This window comes from Pongo pygmaeus, chromosome 4, assembly GCF_028885625.2.
Source record: "Pongo pygmaeus isolate AG05252 chromosome 4, NHGRI_mPonPyg2-v2.0_pri, whole genome shotgun sequence".
Classification (NCBI taxonomy): domain Eukaryota; kingdom Metazoa; phylum Chordata; class Mammalia; order Primates; family Hominidae; genus Pongo; species Pongo pygmaeus.
The window spans coordinates 162,589,078-162,599,470 of NC_072377.2; the positions used below are offsets into that span (position 1 = coordinate 162,589,078).

At 42.5% G+C, this 10,393-nt stretch overlaps 1 protein-coding gene across 3 annotated transcripts in view; it reads left to right on the forward strand.

Annotated features, from left to right (window-relative positions):
* The window catches only part of THG1L (tRNA-histidine guanylyltransferase 1 like), a 43,000-nt gene extending 35,874 nt beyond the window's left edge, over positions 1–7,126 (forward strand). For 2 of the 3 annotated variants that reach the window (XM_063665316.1, XM_063665317.1), the window contains 5 exons: positions 203–379; positions 1,907–2,076; positions 3,176–3,264; positions 5,216–5,323; positions 6,627–7,073. In XM_063665316.1, coding sequence (XP_063521386.1) covers positions 203–379; positions 1,907–2,076; positions 3,176–3,264; positions 5,216–5,323; positions 6,627–6,788 — 706 coding nt within the window. In that variant the 3' untranslated portion in view covers positions 6,789–7,073. Of the gene's footprint in view, positions 1–202; positions 380–1,906; positions 2,077–3,175; positions 3,265–5,215; positions 5,324–6,626 lie in introns of those variants that run through there. The other variant, XM_054489109.2, reaches the window with a different exon arrangement.
* Positions 7,127–10,393: the final 3,267 nt, after the last annotated feature.

Here is a 10,393-nt window from a genome sequence, read left to right on the forward strand (position 1 = left end):
TGTCTGGTTTTCTCAGTTTCAAGGCAGGAAAAAAACTAAGTTCTTAAGAAAATGAATCAGGTTGTGGCTAGTTGAGCATTTGGGTTCACAGTGCTATTACATTATCTTCCTCCAAACAGCCTCTGTTATCTAGCAACAGAGCATGTTGTTAATGACAGGCTTCCATCCGTGCTTTCTCCTCTTTTCTCTTTCCCCTATGAAGGTTTGCTGAGAAGCACAACTTTGCAAAACCCAATGACAGCCGTGCTCTCCAGCTGATGACCAAATGTGCCCAGACTGTGATGGAAGAACTAGAGGATATTGTGATTGCGTATGGACAGAGTGATGAGTACAGCTTTGTGTTCAAGCGGAAAACCAATTGGTTTAAAAGAAGAGCCAGGTAATTCCATGACCTTCGTCCTTTCTTCAGAATATTTCCTCCTAGCATCTTGTTTTCTGTTTATCTTAATCGCAGACTTACAGGCTACAGATGATGTCTGCAGTATTTGTAACTGCAGAGTACATGTATATTTCCTGTTTAGATTGTTGTACTTCCATCTGATAGCCAAGCATTCTGTGTGCCTCTTTTGTCTGATTCTTCCCCCACATGCCCCATAAGATTGGTTTCTAGACTGACCTGGCATTGAACATTAAGATTAGAAACAGAGACCATAAGAATGTAATATTAACAATTCATAGGTTGGCTTTAGCCATGATAGTCTCTACATGCATTGCATTACACTGTTCAAGAGAGATCTCATTAGAAAATAAACAAATCTGATTGATTTGGTAGTATTTTGAAACGCTGTATGGGAAACAAATCATATAATGAATTGGTTTTTTCTTTCTTCCTTTTTTTAATAGAGGTGGGGTCTCTGTGTGTTGCCCAGGCTGGTCTCAAACTCCTGGCCTCAAGCAGGTCTCCTGTCTTGGCCTCTCGAAGTGCTAGGATTACAGACATGAGCCACCATGCCCAGCCTGAATTGGCATTTTTTTTACAACAATGGTTTTCCTCCATTCATGACTGTAAACACAAACAGGTCAGGCATGGTGGCTCACGCCTGTAATCCCAACACTTTGAGAGGGTGAGGGAGAGGATTACTTGAGCCCAGAAGTTTGAGACCAGCCTGGGCAAGATGGTGAGACCTCATCTCAAAAAATTTAAAAATTAGCTGGGCTCAGTGGCATGTGCCTATAGTCACAGCTACTCAGGAGGTTGAGGCAGGAGGATCCATTGAGCCAAGGAATTTGAGGCAGCAGTGAGCTATGATTGTGCCAGTGCACCCCAGCCTGGGGGACAGAGAGATTCCATCTTTTAAAAAATAAAATAAAATTTAAAAATACCCCTTGAATCATAAATTCGTATCACATCCTATAGGGAAAGATTTAGTATCAGTAGGTTACTTAATAGAACTGGAAGGAGAGGCAGGCTGCATTTAAAATACGTAACTTGCCAGGTGTGATGACTCACACCTGTAATCCCAGCACTTTGGGAGGCCGAGGCAGGCAGATGACTTGAGGTCAGAAGTTTGAGACAAGCCTGGCCAACATGGTGAAACCCCATCTCTACTGAAAATACAAAAATTAGCTGGGCGTAGTGGCCTGCACCTGTAATCCCAGCTACTCAGGAGTCTGAGGCCGGAGAATCACTTGAACCCAGGAGGCAGAAGTTGCAGTGAGCCAAGATGGCGCCATTGCACTCCAGCCCAGGCAACAGAGCAAGACTCTGTCCCAAAAAAAGAAGAAAAAAAAATATAGAACCAAGGTATTAAAATGGTGTTTCTTAGCCAAATGCATTTTATCTCCTGGCTTTCTGGGCAATTTGTGTAATCTCTCTGTGGTACCCACAGGTCTTATCAATGGTGTTGAATTAATTCCGTGTATTTTTCTTTTTCTTGCTCCATCCAATGTGCGCTACATTTTCAAGTAAGTTCATGACTCACGTGGCCTCCCAGTTCGCCTCCAGCTATGTGTTTTATTGGCGGGATTACTTTGAGGACCAGCCCCTTCTGTATCCCCCAGGCTTTGACGGAAGAGTCGTGGTGTATCCCAGCAACCAGACCTTAAAGGACTACCTCAGCTGGCGACAAGCAGATTGTGAGTGGCACCAAATAAACACGTGTAGTTAAACCACCAATTCCATGCCTTACAGGTGTTGAACTGATACAGGATTGGCTCACATATACTTTGTTTTGACATATACTCTGTATAGAATGCAGTATTTAAATATTTTTTCAATTAGTTAAAAGTATTTGAAAAATTAAATTTTATGTAAAAACTCCTTATCTCTATTTTTTTTTTTTTTAAGACAGAGTTTCGCTCTTGTTGCCCAGGCTGGAATGCAGTGGTGCAGTCTCGGCTCACTGCAACCTCCACCTCCTGGGTTCATGGGATTCTTCTGCCTCAGCCTCCCGAGTAGCTGGGATTATAGGCATGTGCCACCACGCCCAGCTGATTTTGTATTTTTTAGTAGAAATGGGGTTTCTCCATGTTGGTCAGGCTGGTCTTGAACTCCTGATCTCAGGTGATCCGCCTGCCTTGGTCTCCCAAAGTGCTGGGATTATAGGCGTGAGCCACCACGCCCGGCCGCCTTATCTCTATTTTTTAAAAAAATCAGATGTGGCAATACTGGATCTGCATTCTTACTTAGTACTGGACAAAGCCTGTGCAGTGGCAGCTACCTTTACACACACACACACACACAAATGCCAGTGTGCCATAATCTCTGCCATTCCCTGTTGTTTCTCTGGGGTCACCCACTGCTTTACACATTTATGTTCATGCCAGCCTCAGTGGGTATTTGAATTGTGACCCTTGCCTTATGTGACTGTGATGATGTTTGTGAGGCTTTTACTTGCTTGTTCTAGTTTGAATTTTCCAGAAGAACTGGAAAAGAGATTGAAATAATATAAATCAAATAACTTCTAAAGTATTCTTAGGATTAACACACAAGTGAACAGATTTGTATAATGTATAACTGAAATGACCAAATAAAACTGTTGTTAGGGATGAAGTTTTTTCCCTCCTGCTCCTTCCCTCCATGTTCCCTGTGTAGGACTTCAGGCAAGTCACTAAATGTCCCTGAGATCTCTTTACTTTGAAAGAGGAGAGGGTCAGGGCTCTAGTATTCCTTGAAGAATGAATATTCAATAAAGATTTTATGTATATAAACGTTACTATTTTGTTCTCCTCACAGGTCACATCAATAATCTTTATAATACAGTTTTCTGGGCACTTATACAACAATCTGGACTAACACCAGTACAAGCCCAAGGGAGATTACAGGTATAAAATCTTACTACATTAATACTTAACTGGGGACAGTTTGCTGTAGGCGCTCCCATAACTTTTTTTTTGTTAAATTTACATTTCTTTCTTTTAAGATCCCTTTACAGCTTTGTTTTGAATGGATATAAAAATCATAATAGGAGCAGCTCTGCTGCCTGCTTGGTCTGTAATCCTGGATGAATTACTGCTTCTCCCTGAGCCTTTGTGTTCCTCGTGGAAAATGGAATTGACGGCACTGGCTCTGCATTCCCACCTGCTGACACTTGCCTGGAGCCATGTATGACTGTGTATGACTGCCCTCTTAAGCACTGAATTTTTTTTTTTTTTTTTTTTTTTTTTTTGAGACACAGTTTCACTCTGTTGCCCAGGCTGGAGTACTGTGGTGTGATCTCAGCTGACTGCAACCTCCACCTCCTGTGCTCAAGCGATTCTCGTGCCTCAGCCTCCCGAGTAGCTGGGATTACAGGTGCATGCCACCACACCCAGCTAATTTTTGTATTTTTAGTAGAGACAGGGTTTCACCGTGTTGGCCAGGCTGGTTTCGAACTCCTGACCTCAAGTGATCTGCCTGCCTGGGTCTCCCAGAGTGGTGGGATTACAGGTGTGAGCCGGTGAGCCACCACACCCGGCCAGCACTGAATTTTTCAGTCCCACCAGGCCTCTTCCCTCATTGCCATTTTCCCTGCTGGGCACCTGTAGTTTCTTGGGTTTTTGACCTCTGTGTATGGGAAGAGTTCGTGCTGAGTTTGTTGCTTTCATAAATGTCGTAATAACTACTCACATCATGCGTCTGTGTAATTTTATCCTTTCTGTCTCAGTTCTTTATAGGTAAAATGTAGAAAATAGTAGTTTCTACCTCATAGGTTTATGGTGAGAATTAAATGGCATGATGCATGTAAAACACAGAATAGTATGAAGCACATTGTAAGTGCTTAATAAATACTGATTTTTGTTATAACAATGCTACTTGTAGGATGACTAACTGTGAAATGAGGTAATGTGTTGTAACATCTTTTATTTGTATTTTATTTTATCTATTTATTTATTTTTTGAGATGGGTTCTCGCTATTTTCCCCAGGCTGGTCTTGAACTCCTGGGCTCCAGCAGTCCTCCCACCTGAGCCTCCCAAGTAGCTGGGATTACAGGTGCATGCCACTGTGCCCAGCTGTAACAGTTACTAATACAATGCGTGGTACATTATGATTGTTCAGTAAATGGTTGTCATTTTTAATAATAGTAATGATAGAGATTTTTATATAGCAATAATAGGAATACTGGGGCCTGGCGTGGTGGTTCACACATGTAATCCCAGCACTTTGAGGAGGCCAAGGTGGGTGGATCAACTGATGGCAGGAGTTTGAGACCAGCCTGGCCAACATGGTGAGACCACTTTCTACAAAAATTAGCTGGGTGTGCTGGCACACACCTGTAATCCCAGCAACTCAGAAGGCTGAGGCATGAGAATCACTTGAACCTGGGAGGTGGAGGTTGCAGTGAGCTGAGATTGCACCACTGCACTCCAGCCTGGGCGACAGAGTGAGACTTTGTCTCAAAAAAAAGGCATACTGGTAGGTATATCCAGGTTTGGAAGAGTCAAGTTCAGATTTTGATTCTTTGTAGAAGAATAAGGACAACCTTTTAACCTTGGGGAATTTATATAACCTTTCTAAATTTTATTGGACCAAATACATAATATGTACTCAGTATTAATTCCCCCCACTCCCTTTCAGTCTTGACTTGTGAAGCCAGTGTTTGGTATAGGAGAGAATTTTATCTAAATAAGATCATAATTGCCTTTAAGATGAAAATTTACTAATAACTATAAGATGTTTGATAAAATCCTTCCACTTCTTGATTGTGGAAATTTAAGTTGTGGGTCGAATGGATAGTAGCATTAGGGGAGAAAGAAGACATGCAGAGCTTTTAATATCTATTTTTATTTCCTCAGGGAACTCTTGCAGCAGACAAGAATGAGATTTTGTTTTCTGAATTCAACATCAACTATAATAATGAGCCGCTGATGTATAGGAAAGGGACTGTGTTGATATGGCAGAAGGTAATGCTGTTATGTTCAAAGAAAAATGGAAGTCAGGAAAAAAGAGAGCCTGTGTCCATTCCAAGCTGTGCCCTCCCTGCTGCCTGTATGCTGATGTGACTCCAGTTGCTAATGCAAACCTTTCCAAGAGGAGAGGCCATAGATTCTTATTTTTAATGTGCATTTTGTCAGTCAGTAGTGGTCTGAAATCTCCCATACATAAGTAGAATTACAGAATTTTAGAATTAGTGCCTTTATTTTTCTGTGTTGTAAGCTGTCCCTGTATCCGATAAAATAGTTTAAAAAGGATACAGTACAGGTACGAGGATTTGTGCTTTCATACTGGATAATACCATTAAATGGTCTCTCCATCCCACGACAACTGTAATATGAGGCACTAAGAGACGATGTATATGAGGGTTTGCTATTTTCATAAATATCATGAGATTCCCTTGACATTCATACTTACCTTAATATTCTGTAATAAGCCTGTACATTTACCTATATCCTTAATTTTACCAATATTTTCTCTCTGTACCAGCTGTTGGGCATAATGATTTCTCTAAATTTATTTCCTTCCATGTAAAGTTTTTTTTTTTTTCTGAAATGAATGTTTTCAAGTACCAAGAAGTACCTTGAGAGCTAGTCATTCCACTGGCAACTCCAGCTCTTTGAGCTGTTCAAAACATTTGTTCTTTGGTACAGACTTGGATACTTCTTAATGCAGGTGGAAGGTAAGAAATACCTTTAATTCTATAGTTATTGCTAATGAGGAACATGGAATCCTTTCTTTGTTCCTAAGATCGCTTCAGAATAGTATAACCCTTTTTTTTTTTTTTTTTTTTTAAGACAGAGTCTTGCTCTGTTGCTCAGGCCGGAGTACAGTGGTGCCATCTCGGCTCACTGCAACCTCCACCTCCTGGGTTCAAGGGATTTCCAGCTAATTTTTGTATTCTTGGTAGAAGCAAAGTTTCACCATGTTGGCCAGGCTGGTCTCGAACTCCTGACCTCAAGTGATCTGCATGTCTCAGCCTCCCAAAGTGCTGAGATTACAGGCGTGAGCCACTGCGCTCAGATAACATAACCTTTTTAAAACTATTTTTAATTATAAAGAACTTCATGCATACTGAGATTATATATATACATGTATATATACACACATACATATATGCGCATATATATACACATATTTATATCTATATATATCTCAAATCTGGCAGTCGGAAGTATATGAAGATAAAAAGTGAACTATCCCCACATCTTTCCTTTCTCTCCCAAACCCACTCCTGAGTTAACAATGTCACTACTTTATTTTTACCTGTAGGTGGATGAAGTGATGACAGAAGAAATTAAGCTGCCAACAGAAATGGAAGGAAAAAAGATGGCAGTGACCCGGACCAGGACAAAGCCAGTGCCCTTGCACTGCGATATCATCGGGGATGCTTTCTGGAAGGAACATCCAGAGATTCTAGATGAAGACAGCTGACCCTTTGCGCTTCAGTTCTGGTGTGCTTAACCATGGAAGCCCTCCCATCTCCCAGGGCTCCTTGCCTTAGGTGGCTGTAGCATCCCTACCACCCAGGACACTGGTGCGAATGACACAACTCAAGTTGGGAGGGAAACAGGGAAGGAAGGGATGGATGGGGGTGGTGTATCTTGTTCTGTTTAAGCAGAACACCTTGTTTGCGGTGTTGGAACATGGTTCCTTTGGCAGAAGTGCTTTTTTTTTAATCGCAGTACTATTTTTATAAAGCAAGAACTATTTCATGCCTTGGAGAATGAATCATTTTTAGATTGTGACATAAATCTTGTAAAAACCTGTCAGTTATTTTCATCTATGAGAGAAGAGGAGCCCAAACTCTCGCCCACCTGTTCTTAACCAGAAAACCCACTGACTTTGAAAATCTCACCTCTGCCACCCATCTACTTGCATTCATCTTTGGCAGACCTCAAGATAAATATGGGTTAATGCCTGCGTGGTGCCTCTGAATTCAGGAATTGCAGGGAAAACTCGGGGCTTTGTGCCAATCTCTAAGTTGGCAACTTTGGCTGAACAAATGAGTAGTGGCTTCAGTGTCCTTGCGTACACATTCTGTGGATTGATTTAATGGAGTTGTCAGCGTGATCATCATCTTCTAGCCAGGGGCATAGTTGCCAAGGCCATTTACCTCTTTCTAAGAAGAAACAGAATTACGTGTATATATGAGAGAAAGAAACAAGAATGAGTGAATGAGGAGGAAGAAACATTTACCCCATGTACTCAAGACATTTCAGTTTTAAAAGTCACTTTCCCATTAGACTTCCTGAAAAAGATTCTCACGTAGCCTCTATGTAATCAGAAAAATGACATTTGATTTCAAGAGCAGAGGGGTAAACATCCTCTGCTAATCGACAGGTAGCAGGTGTCAGAGGAGTCATAATATTAATAGCACCACCTTCTGTTGGGTCAGTGGAGATGGGTGAGCAGCAGCAGAGAGCAGCAGGGATCATCACATGCAGCCAAACTTGGCCTCTGAAGGAGGAAGGTGGTGGGAATAAGTGGTGAGAGAACTCACATTTTTCTCTTGTCCTGGTTTTATATTTCGGAGGGAAAGGATTATTTGGCCCTATTAAGAATTAAGAGGCTGGGTGCAGTGGCTCATGTCTGTAATCCTTGGGAGGCCCAGGCAGGCAGATCACCTGAGGTCGGGAGTTCGAGACCAGCCTGACCAACGTGGAGAAACCCCCGTCTCTACCAAAAATACAAAAAATTAGCTGGGCATGGTGGTGCATGCCTGTAATTCCAGCTACTTGGGAGGTTGAGGCAGGAGAATCATTTGAACTCAGGAGGCGGAAGTTGCAGTGAGCCAAGATTGTGCCATTGCACTCCAGCCTGGGCAACAAGAGCGACACTCCATCTCAAAAAAAAAAGACACGGCTGGGCATGGTGGCTCACACCTGTAATCCCAGCACTTTGGGAGGCTGAGGCAGGTAGATCACTTCAGGCCAGGAGTCCAAGACCAGCACGTCCAACATGGCAAAACCCAGTCTGTACTAAAAATAGAAAAATTAGCTGGGCGTGGTGGCATGTGCCTGCAATACCAGCTACTCAGAAGGCTGAAGCAGGATAATTGCTTGAACCTGGTAGGTGGAGGTTGCAGTGCGCTGAAATCATGCCACTGCACTCCAGCCTGGGTGACAGAGCAAAACTGTCTTTAAAAAAAAAAAAAAAATTAAGAGACAGCCCGTGTCCCAGTGCCTCGTCTTGCACTGCAGAATTTACATCTAAGAAGAAAATGTATTTTTGAAAGGGCGATGGCTGGCCTCATCCCTCACTAATTGACAACCCATCTGTCGATGCCATTTTTTCCCTTCCTGTTCTCACTCCACAGAAAGAGGAGATACGGTTCTTGTTTGGTAATTGCTAAAATCTCTTTGAGGAAAGAAAGAAAGATGTCAACTCCTTTGGCCTGCTTTTTTGTTTTTTTTTCTTAGACAAATAGACTATATGAAATCTAACTTTTGTGTATATCTCTGGGTAGCCCAGGATACACATGCCCTCATCATAGCAGTGGTTCACAAACTTCTGGATGCAAAAAAAAATTACTTGGAATGCTTGTTTAAAATGCACATTTTTGGCTCTTCCCAGCCCCCAGGAAGGTTTGAAGCTCAACAATCTGATTTTTTTTTTTTTTTGAGATGGAGTCTCGCTCTGTCAGCTCACTGCAACCTCTGCCTCTCAGGTTCAAGTGATTCTACTGCCTTAGCCTCCTGAGTAGCTGGGACTACAGGCATGCACCACCATGCCTGGCTAATTTTTGTATTTTTAGTAGAGACGGGGGTTTTCACTACATTGGCCAGGCTGGTCTCAAACTCATGACCTTGTGATCTGCCCACCTCAGCCTCCCAAAGTGCTGGGATTACAGGCGTGAGCCATCACGCCCAGCCAGCAATCTGATTTTTAGCCCCAAAGGCTTCTGATATGTGTGGTTGTCAATATACAGCACTTTGGGCAGCAAGGCCCTTGGTATACTGTGATAGGCTGGGTGGGAAGTAAGATAATGTAGCTCTTGATTGGCAATTTTAACTTAATGGTAAGTTGACAGCATTTTATATCAAAATACAAGTAGGCATTAGAGTACAAATTTTCAAGAAAACCACCCAGAGAAACGTGCTTTCTGTGGGTCTTAAATGACACTATAAAGGCTATCACTCAGTTTTGCCATATGATGTGGGGATGAGCACTCATTTGTTGAATTGCCAGCAGTTCTGCAGCTTTGAGTTTTTTATTCAGGCAGGGGGTTTTGAACAAAGCGATAAGCTGGGTTCAAAACCTGTGCCATAAAGAAACCTGTACTGCTACTAATTAGAAGCCACTGTTTGATGGGTTTTTTTTGTTTTTTTTGAGATGGAGTCTCACTCTGTCACCCCAGCTGGAGTGCAGTGGCGCGATCTCGGCTCACTGCAACCTCCGCCCCTCCAGGTTTAAGCAATATCTCTGCCTCAGCCTCCAGAATAGCTGGGATTACAGGCGCATGCTACCACGCCCGGCTAATTTTTTGTATTTTTAGTAGAGACGGGGTTTCACCATCTTGGCCAGGCTGGTCTTGAACTCCTGACCTCGTGATCCACCCGCCTCGGCCTCCCAAAGTGTTGGGATTACAGGCGTGAGCCACCGCGCCCGGCCTGCTTGATGGTTTTATCTTTGCTGTAGTATGCATTAATCCCAAGGTATATTTCACAGTTGTATATTAATTTTCATCTTGCTCTCTAAGGTACTCTCCAGTATTCTCTTGGACTTCCTAAGTCTTAAGGAAACTGAAATGTACACAAAGCAATTAGTACAGAGAATACTAGTTGATGGCAGTTTGAGAATGTGGTGACGGGCAAGTGATGTGTGGCCTGTAGGTGAGGGGAAACATTTTGGCTCTGCTGGATGAGAAGGTTATATCTGGGCCTTCCGCGAAGAGTAGACTGTCATTTTAAATCAACCAAAAAATATTTTGCCGAACTGAGACTATAAAGTAGCAAGTGGTATGATCAGGTCTTGGGAATTTTCCATAGTTTCCTCCAAGAGCTGGATCCTCGTTTCTTCCAATTGGTTAGCAATGC